Here is a 21,124-nt window from a genome sequence, read left to right as displayed (position 1 = left end):
TCTCATCCCCCTGTTCCCTCTGACAGAGTGCCTTAACATTAGCTGTGACTGCACAGCTAATTGCCGTGTTTCAAGCCTGTGTGACCGAGGTAGAGGAGCTGTGCTCATATTGACGTGACCGGGACCGTCAAAAGCTAAAGGTGACTATAAACAGTCTCCTGGCGACAGGGCTAAACAAGGAGATAGCCATGGAGCTAGCGGGGTCAAACACATTGTAGCTAGATCCCAAAAGAATGAGATTACACTGCAGAACAGTTACCTATTCTTCCCAAAAATGATATCCATATTTTCTGTTCACAAAGTCAGAAAATGGAAATGACTAGGACAATGAACATGAGCTTCAAAAATAAACCTGTAATGTCTGTGGGGGCCTCAAACACGTGTGAACCAGGTTTAGAAAGTCAAAGTAGTCATGAGGTGGCTAGTCAGCCATGTTGAAAGAATGGGGAACACTCAGCTTACACATTAGTCTAACTCAATGGAGAAAAGAGAAAGCATTGTTTCCAATACACACTGTGGAGTGGATTCACTAACAATGGACATACAGTACATGTATGTCAAGGAGACAACATTCAGGTTTGAAATTGTGAAAGAAAGGACACTCCAGCGATAGTGACCCTGAGAGACATGAGTAAATAAAGCAGCGTCTTAGTTAACGTTTTGTGTTTCTGTGCTTGTTATATGATTTGTTGTTGAGCGTGAGGCAGAGTGAGGCAGTGACCCTTCATAGAGAAAACATGCTGTTATTTAGATTAGCTTTCTACAGTACCCTCCTGTGCCTACGGCAACCAGTAAACAGTCAGGACAGACCAACAGCATGACTCAGGTTCCAGCACAACATGAAGCATAACATGTAATGTAATTACAACATGGCACTGATGGCAGTTTAACATAGAAAGTATTACAAACGTGATACATTACCTTCAGCCCATTAGCCAAGCAGGCTCTCATGTACAACCTGAAAAACATGTTTGTACCAGCAACCCACTTTGATCAACCCTCACCATGTCCTTCAACCAAACAAAAATCAAATAACCCAACTGTATTCAATATTTGTTTATCTAAAATCCCTGGTTTGTGTAACAGAACCATTCAATCTTCTAAATGACACTCACCACTTAATTTGACAATGAAAACTTGACTAAGAATTGGAGCCCATCAAGTAAACTCATAGCTCTGTAGCTATTCAGTGGTGAATATTTCTTCACTCTTTTACTTCTTCCACTGTAGTACTCAACAGGATGTTGAGAACTCTCGCTCGCTCTCTCTATTTCTCTGAATATCTTTTTAAATGTTTGTCTATCTCCCTTTCCCCCTCTCCTTATGCAGTAGAAATTCAAACTGAATCAACTCATCTCTGTTGGCAGTCTACAGTATGTAACCCTGGATTCAATAATAATGAACAATGAGACATCAACAGTGGCCAGACAGCATGCCCCTTGGAATTATTGTTTAAAATACAAATTAAAAGTGTAGTGTGGGAGCACAGCTGTTCACTTTCTAAATATTTATATGATGGACATGGAGCTGGCCAGCAGAAAAATACAAAGAGAATTGTATTGTGGTTGGTGTCAAAGCTGTCTGGCTTTTATCTCTACAAAGAGGAACACAGGGTCACCAACAGACCACCAAACCATGTTACCTGTGACTCAGACACCCAATAGAGCCTGTGCATTGCTTACCGAATCCAGATCAATTAAATATAACTTCTTAATTTCATAGTGAGTTTAGTTCACACTGAATCAGTATTGACCTTATCAGTACATCAGCTGTGAAACCTGGTGAGCAGGCCTTCATAAAATATATCAAGGTCTGCTACATGAAATTATGCAAAGAGTCTATAATGCACAACTGTGTAATCCACAGAATTTAGATGAAGGCCTAGAATGCACATTACTGTACACTCTGCGCATTCACTGAGGTCAGTGTTTTACATCACCATTCATCCAAACATAAATCATGATAAAGATACATTAGTCCATCACCATACCACAATGAATAATTCAACAATATCTCGCTATGATACCCCAATTACACTAGACCTGTCAATGGCCTATCAGGATTGATGGTGTTGTGTGTAAATTAATATCTGACCTGTACTGCCATCTACAGGCAAACAGTCCTGAGGGTAACAACCAGTGAGTTTGGCAGTGGCACTAATTGAGTGAATTTAAAAACCCTATCGCAAGCTATCCTTTATGATTACAATCACTGTTATCGGGAGATAAGCAAGCAATTTGATGGGCTTAGGCCTACATAGTGTTATCACTACTATCCACTGTACAGAGACTGGAGCTTTGTGATTTATGCTATCCTTTTCAGCTATCAACTATACTGTAGTTGTACGAGGCAGGGAATATCTCAAATGCTTTGAATATGAAGGTGTCATACAATCATGAATCTCATGTTGTGAGTATCCAACCAGTGCCTCAACCCCGACCAGTATGTGTGGCAATGGTTGATGGGGTTGGTTGTGGTACTGATTTACCGTGTCAAATTGGACTCAAGCTAGTGTTTCATTTAAAGAGAGAGAGATGAGGCAACTGATGCCGTACTGCCTGGTGGCTGGTGCCTCTGCGCACAGTGCTGGTGATTTCAACCGAAAAGCCAGGCTGGAGAAATGGCTCCTGTCGAACAAGAACTACACGCATGGCCCGCAAACTGTCTTAATCAGCACCATGGACAGCGACGCAGTGTTTTCTAAAGGGGAGACTAGAGCTGGCCTGGCCCCAACGTTGGAATATGTGAGGGAAATCGTAAAACACTGGGGAAGTTAGCAAAGCTGCTTACTTCTTATTGTCTCAATTGTTAATTAAATGAAAATTAATAAAAGCTCGGATACTACAAAATGTCGCACCAGATTTTGCAATGTAGATCGAACTGTTATTTTCAGATTTGTTTTATTTCTTTGTAAGCAACATTCTCTGTCTTGAGAGCTAGTTTATTAATTCGATGATCATGTTGTGGAGGAAAAATGTGACTTTCTAAATAAGAATATATAATAATATTTCATCACTTTGTTGACGTAGTAATAATTATCTCACTTGGAATTATCGACCTCCGGGTAATATAGCCTAATACACAGTCACTCAGTTACTCATCATCTCTCGCGCGGGCGCACGCACACACACACTAATCAATCAGAAACTGCAACTTTGTTTCGTCTTGATAGTTTTCCTCAAGAGGCATGAATCCTCAGTTGCATTATGCAAATATAATAAGGGATGGAGACTGGCCTTAAAACATAGGCCTAATAAATCACATGATCTAAGATAAATCATTAAATAATGTAAAATATGCTGATAGCTTATAAAACGTACCTGAGTTATGGGAGAATCTCTATTTTGCTCGTCGAATCGGAGCAATCCTTGAAGGAGTCTCCCCAGTTAATACACAGTTAATGATGGTTGACTGTTGCGATGACTGAAGCAACGGGAGTGGCAAAGGTTTTTCAACTGCACCCGGTTTCTGCCGTAAATACTCCCAAAAAGCTTATCAACAGTCAGTTTACCATTTTTTCTCAGAATGTCTTGAACCAGCTGCTTGGACCGGCTACATTTGGTGCAACCGTTATACCTTCCCTAAGTTTGAAGGTAAAACAGTCGACTCCCGCTCCTGCGCCAGTTGCTGTGTGTTTGACAGTGAACGGAATAACAAGCAGAATAGAGTCCGATGAAGAATCCAAGTCAGTTCTGACGTTCCAATGAGAACGTCGCCGACATGGTTATAAACTGTATGTTGATAGACCAAGTCCAGACYAATTACCCAACTCTTATAATCACCAATGTTGATATGGAAAGATGAGCAGTTAACCGCACATATCTTAACGAGGCGGTGCATCTCCGCTGCCATAACAAAAGTGATGTGAGATTCTGCAGAAAGCAGCGCGAACGTGCTATGTTTAATCAGGCGAGAGCAGCTGTTAAAACAGGTTAAATCTCACATTTACAGGGAAACTGCTACGTTTATTTGAGCTTGGTCTATTAGAATACATTCACAGAGATTCCCAATGTACACCCATTCATTTTGACCATTGTCTTTGAATGTCTCTGCAATATTCTGAAGAATAAAACAAAAATATAATATAAATGATTTTGCACATGTTTGAACCTTTAGAACCCAGTTTTTGAGCCGCTGAATGACTTAGCGTTGTTTTCACATAGGACTAGGATTCCCCAGGGTATTTCCTTCCCCCTAGGGGTTTGAAGTTCCTGCAGGATCATATTCTGTTTAAAACCTCATCTAATCCTATCAAGAAATTTAAGAGGAGATGGAATCAAATGTTCAACAGGCAATCTTGTAAATACTTTTTGAAGCAGGAAAATGCATGATTGTTTTCTCAGGACCTTAACATTTTGACACTGTAATGATCTTCTTATAAAATGAAAAGACCAGCCTCATTGAGGAAATAAAATTAGTTTGACAAATCTCAATCTCAATCTCAAGATTTGAACTCTTATACCTGTGTAATAGAGACATTGCTCGTTCTGATTGCAGATACCGTACCCAGAAGAGATATATCTTTATCCTCATTATATGGTTCCTTCTAAAGAAGGGGTATTCAACCGGGGCCCGCGGCCCCCTAGGGATCCACGGAGYTACTGCAAGGGGTTCGTGAGAAGAAAAAAGAAAAAATATATATACACACACTACCGATCAAAAGTTTGGTGTCACTTAAAAATGTCTTTGTTATTGAAAGAAAAGCATTTTTTTTGTCCATTAAAATAACATCAAATTGATCAGAAATACAGTGTAGACATTGCGAATGTTGTAAATTACTATTGTAGCTGGAAACGGCAGATTTTTTTATGGAATATCTACATAGGCGTACAGAGGCCCATTATCAGCAACCATCCCTCCTGTGTTCCAATGTTACGTTGTGTCAGATAATCCAAGTTTATAATTTTAAAAGGCTAATTGATCATTAGAAAACCCTTTTGCAATTATGTTAGCACAGCTGAAAACTGTTGTGCTAATTAAAAAAGCAATAAAACTGTCCATCTTTAGACGAGTTGAGTATCTGGATTTGTGGGTTCGATTGCAGGCTCAAAATGGCCAGAAACAAATAACTTTCTTCTGAAACTCATCAGTCTATTCTTGTTCTGAGAAATGAAGGCTATTCCATGCGAGAAATTGCCAAGAAACTGAAGATCTCATACAGCTCTGTGTACTACTCCCTTCACAGAACAGCGCAAACTGATTCTAACCAGAATAGAAAGAGGAGTGGGAGGCCCCGGTGCACAACTGAGCAACAGGACAAGTACATTAGAGTGTCTAGTTTGAGAAACAGGCGCCTCACAAGTCTTCAATGTCTACACAGTACTTCTGATCAATTTGATGTTATTTTAATTGACCAAAAGAAATTGCTTTTCTTTCAAAAACAAGGAAATGTCTAAGTGGCCCCAAACTTTTGAACGGTAGTGTGTATATATATATACAGTACCAGTCAAAAGTGTGGACACACCTACTCATTCAAGGGTTTTCCTTTATTTTACTCTTTTACATTGTAGAATAATAGTGAAGAACCCAAAACTATGAAACAAAACATAAGGAATCATGTAGTAACCCCAAAAAAGTTTTAAACAAATCAAAATATATTTGAGATTTGAGATTCTTCAAATTAGCCACCCTTTGCTTTGATGACAGCTTTTCACACTTGGCATTCTCTCAACCAGCTTCACCTGGAATGCTTTTCCAACAGTCTTGAAGGAGTTCCCACATATACTGAGCACTTGTTGGCTGCTTTTCCTTCACTCTGTGGTCCGACTCATCCCAAACCATCTCAATTGGGTTGAGGTCGGGTGATTGTGGCGGCCAGGTCATCTGATGCAGCACTCCATCACTCTCCTTCTTGGTAAAATAGCCCTTACACAGCCTGGGGGTGTGTTAGGTCATTGTCCTGTTGAAAAACAAATGATAATGGGACTAAGCACAAACCAGATGGGATGGCTAGTCGCTGCAGAATGCTGTGGTAGCCATGCTGGTTAAGTGTGCCTTGAATTCTAAATAAATCACTGACAGTGTCACCAGCAAAGCACCCCCACGCCATCACACCCCCTCCTCCATGCTTCACGGTGGGAACCACACACGCGGAGATCATCTGTTCACCTACTTTGCATCTCACAAAGACACAGCGGTAGGACACAAAAATCTCACATTTGGACTCATCAGACCAAAGAACAGATTTCCACAGGTCTAATGTCCATTGCTCGTGTTTCTTGGCCCAAGCAAGTTTTTTCTTCTTATTGCTGTCCTTTAGTAGTGGTTTCATTGCAGCAATTTGACCATGAAGGCCTGATTCACGCAGTCTCCTCTGTACAGTTGATGTTGAGATGTGTCTGTTACTTGAACTGTGTGAAGCATTTATTTGGGCTGCAATTTCTGAGGCTGGTAACTCTAATGAACGTATCCTCTGCAGCAGAGGTAACTCTGGGTCTTCCTTTCCTGTGGCGGTCCTCATGAGAGCCAGTTTCATCATAGCGCTTGATGGTTTTTGCGACTGCACTTGAAGAAACTTTCAAAGTTCCTGAAATTTTCCACATTGACCGACCTTCATGTCTTAAAGTAATGATGGACTGTCATTTCTCTTTGCTTATTTGAGCTGTTCTTGGCATAATATGGACTTACCTTGACAACACAGCTGATTGGCTCAAACGCATTAAAGAAGGAAAGAAATTGCACAAATTAACTTTTAACAAAGCACACCTYTTGAAATTGAAATGCATTCCAGGTTACTACCTCATGAAGCTGGTTAAGTGAATGCCAAGAGTGTGCAAATCTGTCATCAAGGCAAAGGGTGGCTACTTTAAAGAATCTCAAATATAAAATATGTTTTGATTTGTTTAACACTTTTTTGGTTACTATATGAATCCATATGTCTCATTTCATAGTTGTGATGTCTTCACTATTATTCCACAGTGTAGAAAATAGTAAAAATGAAGAAAACCCTGGAATGAGTAGGTGTGTGCAAACTTTTGAATGGCTGATGGCAAGCTTTCTTGACTTGGACATACATTTTTGCCAAACCATTGCTAACCTTTGTTTCACCAAAAAGATGGGAATATCTTCTTTCTACTGATGTCAACTTTATTTTTTAACTCCTAATATTGAGCAAAATACACTGATTTAAGATAATTACACTCACTGGAGTATCTGACATACCAGCTGGCTGTCAAGCTGGCTGATGGCAAGCCTTCTTGACTTGGACATACATTTTATCCAAAACATTGCTAACCTTTGTTTAACCATCTTAACAGCTGCTATTATCAAAGATGTGTTTGGAGTATGGCTGGCACAATTACAGTATCATATATTAATCGTCATTATCGTCTTACTACATTCATTTTAGGAGAAGGGGTAATTCAACTTCATATTCAACTAGATATAGTTTACCCAATAGCAGTTTTTTCCTTTTTACATTAAGTGGGTAAAGTTGGTAATCATTTTARGAGCAGAATGGCAGGGTTAGGAGGAGAAGCTTCATTTCCAATTTCTATTCATTTCTATCAAAACCATTGGTTTTTGAGACAGGGGTGTCACCAAAGCTGTGTTGTATTCATTAGGTATGGTTTTCAAAGATGTATTATGGAAGAAGAAAAAAAATCCTAAATTACAATTATGGCAATAACAGTGTCGATTTGCATGACAATTAATTGTTTGTTACCCAAACTTCCATAATCGTCACAGCCGTAGTTTAGAGTTACCTTTCTAGCTAATAGGTTATGTTAGAGTTTACACTTTCAATTGTAACATGGTGAGGTCAAAATAATAAAAAACTATCTACCAAATCTATTCATTTTAAAATGTTAATTACTTGATGGGGGTTCCCTGGTTTGCCGGTTTGCATAGACAAGAAAAGGATGAAAACCCCTGTTCTAAAACAAAGTTGTTTATTATTATTTCTAGTTTACAACAACAGAGAGAGAGAGAGTGGGAATGTACCTCAGAACATTGCATAAATTAGTTAGTAAATAGTTGAGTATGTGAACAAATGTGGAGCTGCGTTTAAAAAAAACAAAATCTCAATGACTGCTGAATAGAGGCAGCATGTTTCAGATATATTCATTGAAACGAACATTAGGTTTTGGCTACAATCATTTGCCAACCTCAATTTCTGAATGGAAAATGTGTCTTTCTGTTTTTTTTAAATTATATGGTAGAATAGAAAATTGGGTTGTAATGTATCAATACTTGGTCTTGAGGTGGTAGGCTACACCAGTTGATATTAATGGCAAATTACAGAAGGCATTGATTTCTGTTGCAACTAACATTCATTTTATTTCAGAAGTGTTGTGTTGTTATAGAAGGGTTGTGTAGCAAAACAATTCTGTTTTACATGACCTCACGAAAGAGCCCACCTTCTGTGGTAGACCTAAAGTCTAGATCATGGTTTAACCACTTCAGGTGGTGGAAACAAAATCCTGCCAGCATCCTTTATGACGCAGATAAGATCCTGAATGTCACCATGGTGTTCATGGTACTGGGTAGTATAGCTTTCAGACAAATCAATCAGCCATGATATCTATGCTAGACTCAACATCTATCCCACCCACATCTACATCATTGTRAAACACTGTGTACATTCAAAAACACAAATAGCCTCTAATTGAAAGAAGTAAAAGACAACACTTCACTGACATGCACACAGTGCTGGTATAATTGCTCAATAACTCATCGACAAACACCACCAGAATCAGATAAACATACAGCGTAAGTCCAATATTTGTTATGAAATGCCAGAGGCAGGAGCTGCATTGATATTTTCTACAGCATTAATAAAACAATGTTTATCAATATGCCAATAACAACATTCTTTATATTTAATGGGTTACTGTTGAGGGTCTCATGTCTGTTTTTTCACATTTCTAATTAATAAATGAAACATCCAATATTACACGGTTCCCCTCCCGACCTAGAGCATCTCTCCTTTAGAGAGGAGCTTCCTGGTACTGAGTCTGGGCTGTGAGCTCATTTCAACATCATAGTGATGACACCTTCTGTGGGTCCCGTGAAAAGCCTAGCACTCAGCAACAGCATTGGGCCAGCACCATCCATAACACTGACAGAGACAGAGTCCTCCATGCTGCCAGGCCAACTGTGGCTAACACTGAAATCCATAGAGAGGACAATGGATGCACACTTTCTCTGACATAATATAACAATCTTTACCATGCTTTTATTTATTCACTTTCATTCAATTGCTGTTGTCTCTCGTCGCCTTCCACCAAGCTCACTTTCTTATCCTGCATCCACTATTAGCTTTTGGATCCAAATTCTCCTTTTTGGCAAACAGGTAGTTGTGTGCATGTTTTATGCATCTCTCTTGATGAGAATTTATTGTATGTTAAAACATGGTATCACTTAAAAGCATATTGTTGTAGCAAAGTGGTGGAAAGTAAAGCTCACTATAGTACACAGAACACAAATTTACAGCAATGCAACATTTAGAATGCATCTGATGGTAAAACAAAGGTACAGCTGAGCTTACTGTCCTTGATCCAAGACAGCTGAGATCTCAACTGACAGTGAAAACGGCTTACACACGGGGGATCTGAGTGTGTTAATGAAATAGATCCACTGAACATTGTATTGACCTTGCCATTTCCTACAACATTCTCATATACAGCACATATTTATACACTACAAAGGCTGCTCAATATGTGGTCAATTCATACAAAGTAATGGGCCCACATTTTAATTTCTGCAGTATTTAACCATTTTCCTTTCAAAAAGCTGAGCCAAAAAGCTGCATGGCAACGTTAATGTCCAAGCCTGTTTGGACATTAAAGATGTTTCTCCAAGCCTGTTTGGACATTAAAGATGTTTCTCCAAGCCTGTTTGGACATTAAAGATGTTTCTCCAGCTTTGTTTGGACATTGAAAGATGTTATTCTCCAAGCCTGTTTGGACATTAAAGATGTTTCTCCAAGCCTGTTTGGACATTAAAGATGTTTCTCCAAGCCTGTTTGGACATTAAAGACATTTCTCCAAGCCTGTTTGAACATTAAAGATGTTTTTCCAAGCCTGTTTACTTTAAGTCAAAAGAGGTTCAACTAAAGTTGGGTAAGTACATTAGCCCAGAACCATACATTATATTACGTCAGTAATGTTGTGGTTGGAAATCCTGCATCATGTCTAGTACCAACACCCTCAAAAGTAATTCAACCGAGTATGAATAAAGAACACTTCCCACCGAAGCAGGGAATTGTCATAGCAAGGCAGACCTCAACCGCATTTCTAGAAGGACACATAGATAATGTGTGGTATATCCAACAGTTTAAAAATATATATATTTGAAGTGTATCATTTTAGATGAAAATATACAGAGTAGAAGATTGTAGGGCTCTTGATATGGCCCGAAAGCATTTTCTCATCCACATGTATTCCACACCATGGTATATTACTCTAAGAACCAGATACTGATTTACCCCAAAATAAATCTGATGACATATGGATTTAATTAAGCATTGGCAGAGAGTAAGGTTTAGTAAAGGTTTATGATTTGAAGTCAAGGGTCAGTGCTGGAATTGGTTAACCCTAGATAGAACAGAGTAAAGAACGTGCTGTAAACTCACTCCACAGCTAGCTTGAAATGTCGCTGATGGAGCTGTCTAATTGGTACTCTTTGTATAGTTCAAATGGTTGGTACATTGGCAAGGAGGTGGTTACGTGTGTTGCAAAGCATAGGATCCCTTGTTTGAGCCCAGTATGGGGACAGAGACAGTAGAGGAAGATATACTGTTAGCAGCATATTGATGTCCATTTCATTAACTCAGTGGAATCTAGGATTACAAAGTTGGCATATTTAGCAATTTTTTTTGTAGTAACAAAATAACACAGAGCTTCCATTTCACTTTGATTCTGTTATGCTCATTACTTAGAAGAAGAAGTCAGAATCTCTTCTGAACCAATTTGTTTGTATTGTTAATCAGTTACGGACTGATGATTTTAATTAATATTATTATTTGTATTTCTAAATTAATTTTACATTAGCACCCACCCTTCCCCATCCTCTTCCTCCTCTAACCAGAACCACTACATTAGCACTGTGTCACGACTCCTACCGAAGGTGGCTCCTCTCCCTGTTCGGGCGGTGCTCGGCGGTCGTCGTCACCGGTCTACTAGTTGCCACCGATCCCTTTTCCCTTTTCTGTTGGTTTTGTCTTATTAGTTACACCTGTTTCGTGTTTACGTTTAGTTGGGCTATTTAAGCTAGTCGGCCCGCCTGCTCTTTGTGCGGGCTTATTTTTTCCACTGTGTTTGTGTGTGGTAGGTTATTGGTAGCTTGTTTTCGTTTTGGGTTTTGGGTTTCGTGTTTGTTGCGCCTATGTGTGTTTGGCGCGCACGTTTTTTTCCCTGTGCCTTATTAAAACACTACTCAGTACTTTCTGCCTCCTGCGCCTGACTCCGCACCCACTACGCTTTTGTGCGTCACACACTGGTACTAACTTTGACTCCTGATGAGTACTAGCCTTGTCTCCCTATGCTGTTTGCTGTTATACTGCAGCTACAACCAGTTTACATGATTTATTTAATCAGCCGTGTCAGCCTTTGTGAGCAAACTGATTTTTATATGGCCTTACTTTCTTCATTAGATATCCACTCAAGTTATTATATTTCCTTCATCATTGCTGATTCTTTTGGGGCTCAGGAAAAGCTTCAAGCTGTAGGGTCTAACAGTAGACCCACCACTGGAGAGAGGAAGCCAGAATGAGTTACCCACTCCTCCTCCAAACCATCCACATAGCAGCAGCCTCTCCATCGGGAGACGTCGACACCTTTTATGTCATTACGACTCTCCACGCTTGACTACTCAATATGCAAGGAGATGCATTCTACTGTAGCATATCATCAGTATGATCTTTTCCAGGGTAGGGTGAGCAAGGTCTATGTATTGGGTTGCAATTATGAGAAGGTTCTACATGTAGCAGCAAGAACTCTCAAGGATGTCTCTGTGACGGCTTTCTATTTCATTGTGAATAGTGTGTTAGACTAAGCATAAACATACTCCCAAGGTCCTCCTCGGGTAAGGTAGATGCATATGGATGAGCTACTATCTCATTATTAGCAAAGAGATTGAGAGAAAATATAAAGACTTGACTTTAGAAAGTGCAGCTYTGTCCAGAAGCACTTCTTTAACGTGAAATATGGCATACTATAACAGCCCTCCACTTACTTATCCAGGAAATGGTACAGCTCTTAACTGCCCTCTAGACAAATACAGATGCAAAGAAACTGTTCTGTAATAAGAGTATTTCACACAGATGTACTCCGCACTAGTCATATAACAGCCATTTACAGCACCATAAGATTGTCTCTAATGGACTATCTAATAATTCAGAGCTGAGGTCTTTTATAAATTTCACTTTGCCAGGCCGTGTGGACTGTGACATCGAACCCAGCCACTAAAACGAGTGGTAAGCAAAAGGTGGAATAAACAGCTATTTATATGCATCAAGGGGAAACAATAGGCAACAGAGAAATAGCTGTGTCTGCTGTTCTGCGTCGATTGTCTACGTCCAATCTGCTGTGCAACATGTGCCAGTACCATGGTCCTGTCACTCAGATGACTGGAAAGGAACAACTACGGCTGGCACAATTATCGTACAACTATGTAACCGACGGTTATGAATGAAGACCATCATAACCGTTAAAATAATTAGTTTTCTTCTTTTTTGAGTGGAAAAAAACAGCTAATTGAAGTTGGGACGACCGAACATTTGTGAGGTTGAGTCCGTTTTAGCCATAACATGGACTCTTAACAACATGATGAAACTTTGCTCCTTGCTGAAACAAGCAAAGTAATCTACGGTTGCCTAGGCAATGCCTCCACAATGCAGCAGCAGCACATATAGAAATATAATAAATAGAACGGTCTTGGAACCTCTAACCCTGGCAATTTGACTTGACTGGTAAACTCATGGGTACACTCGCAATGGCAGTCTGGTATTGTAATGCAATAATTTGCATGGTAATGTAGAATGTTCATTCAAATGATGTTAACTGATGTGGCTCATCCAACGTAATGTATTGTTTGTAACGTCAGTTGAGTTTAATCAACAAATCACAGCACATATTTTACTTCCTGCTTTGCTCCTATGGGTACACTCGCAATGGCCGCCAGTCCACCCATTATGCCATCTTTGACTTAAAGGGGATCCCCGTTCTATTCATTCAATTTCTAATGCTACAAATGCAGTCAGGCGCGGAAGAGAGGAGAAAATGTGCATTTCTAACTGTTATACTGTGACCGTGGTCATTTGGCTGGCCAATTACCGTCATCCAAAATTCCATGACTGTCTCAGCCCTAGGAACAACAAAAGCTTTCTGCCACAGGAGAGAACCCTCAAGAAATCACTGGATGGGGGTTAGAGAAGCTACTGCATTTAAACAACACCTGTCTTTTTGTTGAAAATTAAGACAGCCTTACTGAGTCTACTGAAAATATGACCTGCTGAAACTGTACTTTGACCCTCAAAACAACAGGAGATCAAATGGCTCTACACACTCATAGTCTTTGTCTAGTGTATCATTCACTCTGAACCATTAAGAACCCCATAGCACAGTACAGGGTATTGGTAAAATGACACAGACAGGTTGAGTGTAGTCCTAGAAGAGCTGAATGTGACACCATACTTGAGCACCCTCCAGCTCTTTTGTCATTTCTAAGGAACTCTAAGTCAAAGTTGTATGATAAATCTTCACAATGGCAAATGAGTATCATACAATACCAAGCTTTTAGTGTTATTTTAGTTTCACATTCTAAACCAGAGAATGAAGAGACAAAAAAGACTTGGGGCCATCTGATGACATTGACACATTTTCTCTTTAATTGGGTCTGTCAGTTTTAAGTGCCATCTTGATGCAGCAGACTAAAAATGGCAGAATTACACCATCTAAGAGATTGGGATGGGAGGGTTCAGACATTTTATTCATTTACTCCATACACTTATCCCCATCTGCATGTGATAAGGTTTAACATTCTCTGCACTATGAAAACCAGAAAAATTGCCTTGACAATAGGCACAAGTTGTGTTAGGAGTACCACAAGTGAGACTGACATGTAGACTAATACCAAAGTCAGACACAGATTCATGGATATAATGTAGGTATCAAATAGAAACGGGTGTGTGCAGAACATTCATTAATCTTGAGAGGTTAGAATGTTAACTACCTCTGCTGGAGACAAATGGCAGATTCACTCTCCTTAGAGGCAAAATTATACATCTGTCACCAAGCTGTTGCTGAGGTACAATGTCGCTGTGAATTATGGGATGTCTATAAACATAGCAAGTTACTGTCAAGCCATCTGAGCATCTTCATTCTCACTGTTGAAACTATAGATTATTATAGCGCACCCAGTTCCTTGTTTAAATAATTCCTCCAGAGAGACTTTTCAAATGCTTTGTACCCATATAAAGACCATATAAAAGGCACAAATAATGTTCTATTTTGGTTCAAGATACTTCTGGTATCCTATATTGTCAGGAGCTCCAACACAAGCATAATTTTTAGCCTGCCAATCAGTGTCCACTTGCTCTTGAGAAGCCATGGCATTAATAAGGCATTCTGCCTCATCCCAAGGGTTCTCAGCTATAAGCACCGCTTACTGGTGGGACCATGTAAACTACAATCCCAATGCTCTGTTTTAATGTTTAGAAACGTCAATAATCATTGCTTGCAATACACTTTTCGAAACATATGGAACTTATCTTTCATATCAGAGAGAAATAATCGTTCAATAAAAAAATCTACACTTACTGTAGCAGGTTTGCACAGTAAGTGTATATAGGCTGTGTGCCTCCAGCAGACAAACTGCACTTCCGCTACACTTCCTTCCCAGTTTTGCTTACACACAGGTGTTCGAACACCCTAGATAGCTAATAGGCACAGGTGGTCTCCTGTCTTCCATCTGTCTTCAGTCTGTCTTCCGTAAATGCACACTGTAACATGGAGATATGGCCGTGTGGGAACACTAAACCTAACTCTATAAAAGGTGTGATGTCATTTAACCTATTGTTTGGAGAAACATATTTCTCACTGATATGAAAGCTATGTTCCTTATGTTTCCAAAACCGTACCGCATGTGATGAACAGTAAGRGTAGCGTCGGGCTCTTAACAGAAGTCCACCGGGAAGGTTACACCTTCATCAATAAACCTAAAGGTAGTTAGCGTCTATGAATGGCTAGACTTGCTTATGGTTCTCACAGGTGAAGTAAAATGATACAAGTTACTTTGCTCATGATGCGACCCTCAAATGACACGAATATACCAACAGTCTAAGTGCACTGGATTTGAAACAACGATGCAGATGTAACCATGCTATTCAATGTACTATCTGAGCAGAACTGGTGGTCCCAAGTCAAAATGCCATGTGCATTCCACAGATCACGTTTACGTGTTCAGAAAATAATAATAAAGATTAGGAAAAGTTTCGCAGCACACATATCATGGTGCAGAAATATTTGTGTTGTTGTTGCAGCTTTAATGCTAATATCCTGCAATTCTACATTTTTTCCATGAGGCAGAGAGAAAATGTTGCATTCTTAAAGTAGTGCATTTATAAAAGCAAAAAATAAAAATAAAAAATCTTGAGGGGGAATACAAGAAGTATTGAGTTGAAACATATAATTGGTGGAGCACTGTGGATACAAATATCCTTGTGAGCCTTGGCTCCAAGGCCCATGTTGCCCAGGATTAATAACATAAATTGTAGATTCATAATATTACATTTTATTGTATTACACACTCCAAACCTATTCCACTGATCCCTTGGCCAATTATTTTTTACCTGTAGTTGTTAGTAATATTAATTAAAAATGAAAATGTTTGATCTGGCTGTGGACCGACCCCTGCAGTACCTCCACAGACCCCACTTTGAGAAACTGATCTAATCATCAAGACCTTGACACGTCGAATCAGCTGTTTTTGTCCGGGGCTACAACAAACATGTGTAGGCCTACTGTTGGTTGTACTCGAGGACCGGAGTTGGGTAAACTCTAGTCTAGATGCCACTTTCGCCATACCCAAAAAACTGTAATCAGGTTGCAGCTGGAATCAAATACGTGTTTTATGAACAGGCGTGTTTTTATTTTGTTGCACAAATTTGCCGCGAATGATAAAGCATGGAATCCAAACACCTGAAGAACGCTTTCAAATGGTCTAACAGAATGTTGTTTTACGAACCGAATGCAGATGACCGAATGCATACAACCCACATAACAAGCAAAATACAGGTGAGTAACAAATCCCATCTAGCCTACATACCAAAGAGCCATTAAATATATATGGTGTTCCCTAATATGTTTACTAAAACGCACCCATTAGCAGCGAATTGATGTCGCTACTGAGCAAGATCTGTGGATAGCGTCCGCGTGACTTTCAGAATCTCTGACTTTGAAAGCAGTCTAGGTTACATATAACAAATTATTGCACAGTTGTAGGCCCACCGTACCCTGGTTAATGCACAATTAGACAGGGGGCAAGGTTAGGCCTACCATTATGTAATCTGTCTCTAGGCCAACCTCATGTTTGAGAAACTTCATATTTTCTACTTTGAAAAGTTCTGATGTAGACTAGGAATTGTTTATAAGCTATAACGCATATTTTGCAGGAATTTGACATCTAAACCATGTTTCTCTTTGAGATTTCTTCCCACACACAAACAGTCACAATGCTTAGGGCCAGGCTACACAGTAACAAGTATATTCTTGCCTCAGAACTTTTCCAGCTGAATCTTTGGCCTCATGAGTCTACATTATCTGTTCATATTGGTGATCATCTCCTGCAGGCGCATCATGGTTCAATCTGCAGGAGTTCCACAGCTTTCAGATAATCAGGCTCCGCCAGGGAGACCCAGCTCGGCTACAGAGACAGAAGTGGATCTGATTCACAATACCCAGGCACCACCACCACCCAAGGAAAGTGGCCCAAATAAGAGGAGGAAGGCGAGAGTGAGGGGAAACAGCACCAGGCCCAAGAAGAGAATGACGGACAGCAGGGGTGTTAGCGATAGACCACTAGTGGAGAAGCAGGGGGTGTGTGATGAGGGAAGCCCCTTACCTCCACTCCTTCGTATCTCTTTAAAAAGCCTGTTGGCGGCTGAGATGAAGCTAGTGTATGGTGACGAGCAGCACAACATTACCCAGCAGCCCTCCAAGTCCCCAGTCACCTCCTCGGCTTCACAATTTATGTGTCAAGCCTCTGAAATAGTAGGCCCTCCAAGTGGACCTAATCTCGGCTTTCTGCCTCAAATTGACAAATGGCTGGATGTAGCCTTACAGGATGCCGACTCATACTACCAACAGAAGAAATATGGGATCGCAGCCAGTCGTTTTACCACAGCTCTGGAGGTACTTGATATTTAAATGAAATCTGTCCATAGTCCTTCCTCATTTATTTATTTATTTGTTCACTTCCTAAACAAATAGATTACATCATTATTTATTGTCTCCATCCCTCCCCGGTCTTGTAAAATGATTGTCAAACCTTTTTAAATCAAAGTGTTGAAAACTTGAAATGAAAACTGCCAGAACTTATGGCAGCAGCCAGCTTTCCCGCAGGGTATATGACCTCTATTTTCACAGATAGCATGTGTTACAAATGTCATGGCCTTTAATGTAATACATCTTTTAGATACAGTTGTGTACATCTGTTTGTCTTGTATGGCACAATGTTGTATGATTAAAACAAAGCAGCTTATTACAAAGCGTATGTACTTTAAAAATCCCACAAAGCAGCAAACTTAGAGCAGGATACATTAGTTAACCAGCTAACCCACTGGGCAAAAACTGGTTGAATCAACATTGTTTCCACGTTATTTCAACCTCAAAAAATCTATGTGATGACGTTGAATCAATGTGGAAAACTGATTGGATTTGCAAGAAGTCATCAATGAAAGGGCATTTCGTCTTCATTTCACCCAACTTTTAATGACATGGTGACCTTTTTTGTTGATTTAACGTTGAATTCACATAAGTTGAAAACTCAGCCAAATGTAAATCAGAACTAGACGTTCATGCCCAGAGAAACTTTGATGATCAAGCACAAATGACTATTAATTTTCTGGTTCATTAAAAAATATAAACTTAGATATGCTGAATTTATTAGACCATGCCTATCTTTCTAAAAGTAAAATGTTATACTATATCAGAATATTTAGGCAAGTTATCTGGATAACTCCTTGAACCTGCTTTGTAGTATACCCCTCTGGTCTAGTGTTCAATGTAAAAATCTCAGTTTATTGTCTGCTGAAATAAATTATTTCATTAGTGCATCGCCAGGTACATCTCAGTCTCTTATATGCAAATGAATCATTCATGAATCCTTTACCGTACATTGTTGAGAGGTCCTATAATTAGCACATGCTGCATAGTTTTGCCAGTGGCACTAAAATGTTGTTATAGTCATTTGATTAAGCTCCTCTGATGACTCATCTGTGTGTTACTGGTCACCCCAACTACACATCGGACATGTTTTCCATGATCCCTAGAAAAAAAAACAGGACTTGTTTGAAATGTTCTGTTCATATGATAATTGCATAGACAAAAGTATTTCTTAGACTTGATGTCAAATGTGCCAACATTCTGCCTTCTGAGATTTTACTAATTTCTGTCTATTTTGAGAAGCTTTGTGTTCTAATGTTGAAATACTCAGGTTGTTATCGAGGGAGAGATTGTTCTGTAACTCAATTGTGAGATTTGTGTAGTGAAAGCCTCTCTCTCTCTCTCTCTCTCTCTCTCAGCTGTGTTCAAAAGGCGCTGCAGTTGAACAATCTTTGCATGCGGTGTATGAAGACATTTCTAAGGTTGCCAGTTTGATTGAGTCCAGACTTGTTGCCTGTTACCTGAGACTGAAGAGACCGAAGATAGCCCTCAACCACTCCCACAGGTAAGGATTTTATATTCACAAAAACACCCAGCAAAGGACTCAGCAGGGAGAGTAAGTCAGAATTACCCACAACAAGCCTGAATACAACTCCCATAGACATCCATTTTGTGCAGAAGGATAACATAACCATTACCCCCATCTTGTGTAGCCAAAAGCAGTCTAAAAGGTATTTCTCTGTATACTGTTGATTCCATGCGTATAAAAGGGAGGATGTGTTAATGGAGCAGGGATAAAGCTAGTTATTTCTGAGCAGTTTACATGCTGCCCACCCGCCTGACCTCCACTTGCCTCTGTCCCTCCGACCTGCCTGTTAGTCAGACCATTACACCTGTCCACCGCCCCCTCCATTAGGACCCAGACCTGGACCCCCATAACTCACCCTGTCTTGGCCCCACTGTCTTCTTACCCTTGGAAGCACACCGTGCCTGAGAACTATACTGTATGTGAAAATGTTCCCCTGCCTGGGCCTGTTATGTATGGAGCTACAGTGTCTTCAGAAAGTATTCAACACCTTTGTTATGGCATGCATAAATAAGTTAGGAGTAAAAATGTGCTTTAAGAGTCAGATAATAAGTTGCATGAACTCTTTCTATGTGCAATAATATTGTTTAACATGATTTTTGAATGACTACCTCATCTCTGTACCCCAAACATACAATTATCTGTAAGGTCCCTCAGTCAAGCAGTGAATTTCAAACACTGATTCAAGCATAAAGAACAGCAAGGTTTTCCAATGCCTCGCAAAGAAGGACACCTATTGAGCATGGTGAAGTTATTAATTACACTTTTGGTGGTGTATCAATACCCGCTCACTACAAGGAGACTGGCGTCCTTCCTAACTCTGTTGCCAGAGAGGGAGGAAACCGCTCAGGGATTTCATCATGAGGCCAATGGTGACTTTTAAACAGTTACAGAGTTTATTGGCTGTGATAGCAGCCAGGGTGGATCAACAACATTGTAGTTACTCTACAATACTAACTTAAATGACAACGTGAAAAGAAGGAAGCCTGTACAGCATAAACATTTTCAAAAACATGCATCCTCCAAGGCACTAAAGTAATTCTGCAAAAAATGTGGCAAAGCATTTTTGTTCTGCATACAAAGTGTTATGTTTGAGGCAAATCCAATACAACACATTACTGAGTACCACTCCATATTTTCAAGCATAGTGGTGGCTGCATAATGTTATGGGTATGCTTGTAATCATTAAGGACTGGGGAGTTTTTCAGGATAAAAATGAAACAGAATGGAGCTAAGCATAGGCAAAATCATAGAGGAAAACCTGGTTCAGTCTGCTTTCCACCAGACACTGGGAAATTAATTCACCTTTCAGCAGGACAATAATCTAAAACACAAGGCCAAATCTACACTGGAGTTGCTTACCAAGAAGACAGTGAATGTTTCTGAGTGGCTGAGTTAGTTTTGACTTAAATCTGCTTGTAATTRTATGGCAAGACATGAAAATGGTTGTCGAGCAATGATCAACAACCCATTTGACAGAGCTTGAAGCATTTTCAAAAGAATAATGTTGTACAATCCAGGTGTACAAAACTCTTAGACTTACCCAGAAAGACTCACAGCTGTAATCAATGTCAAAGGGGATTCTAACAAAGGGTGTGAATACTTGTGTAAATTAGATTTCTGTTTTAAATGTTCAATACATTTGTGAAGATTTCTAAAAACATGTTTTCACTGTCGTTATGGGGTATTGTGTGTAGATGGGTGAGGGGGAAAAATATATTTAATCCAAAGATGTTGATGTGCAGTATAGAATCAGAAAACATGTACTTGTGACAAAGGATCTCAAGGCTTGTTTACTGACAGACAAGTCAAGTGTTTGGTTGTTTTTGGGCTCTGTCTACTGTTGGCGATTTCAGCTCTGGCATGTGGTCATTTTGGATCAGGGTGACAGGTAATTTAGAGCAGCGGTTTTGAACTGAAAATATGTTTTGGGAGTATGTAAAACCAGTCAAACATTAGAAAAGGATATTTGGCCAGAAAAGTTTGAAAAGGGCTGTTTAATACTTCCACAGGAGCAGTATGTCATATATATATAAAGGTAGTATGCCCTTCGAACAAGTGAATATTATTATTCAAATAATGGCAGCTGCCTACATTTCTTTCTCAGCCGTGCTGTGTTGGTTGCACAAAAGAAAATCTGAATGCAAGTTTGCTTTATGGAGTTGGTAACACTTAGAAAATCAATGGGTTCAAAGCAAGCGCACATGTTCACAAC

At 39.7% G+C, this 21,124-nt stretch overlaps 1 protein-coding gene across 1 annotated transcript in view; it reads left to right on the top strand.

Moving 5' to 3' along the window:
* The first annotated feature begins 16,147 nt into the window (after positions 1 to 16,147).
* The window catches only part of LOC111975958 (spermatogenesis-associated protein 16), a 59,027-nt gene continuing 54,050 nt past the window's right edge, over positions 16,148 to 21,124 (top strand). Inside the window, exons 1-3 of the mRNA XM_024004632.1 lie at positions 16,148 to 16,235; positions 16,790 to 17,351; positions 18,743 to 18,888. Coding sequence (XP_023860400.1) covers positions 16,797 to 17,351; positions 18,743 to 18,888 — 701 coding nt within the window. The 5' untranslated portion in view covers positions 16,148 to 16,235; positions 16,790 to 16,796. The remainder of the gene's footprint in view (positions 16,236 to 16,789; positions 17,352 to 18,742; positions 18,889 to 21,124) is intronic.

This window comes from Salvelinus sp. IW2-2015, linkage group LG16 (genome assembly GCF_002910315.2).
Source record: "Salvelinus sp. IW2-2015 linkage group LG16, ASM291031v2, whole genome shotgun sequence".
Classification (NCBI taxonomy): Eukaryota; Metazoa; Chordata; class Actinopteri; order Salmoniformes; family Salmonidae; genus Salvelinus; species Salvelinus sp. IW2-2015.
Note: the sequence above shows the minus strand (reverse complement) of the source record. Positions and strands in the feature narration are given on the sequence as shown.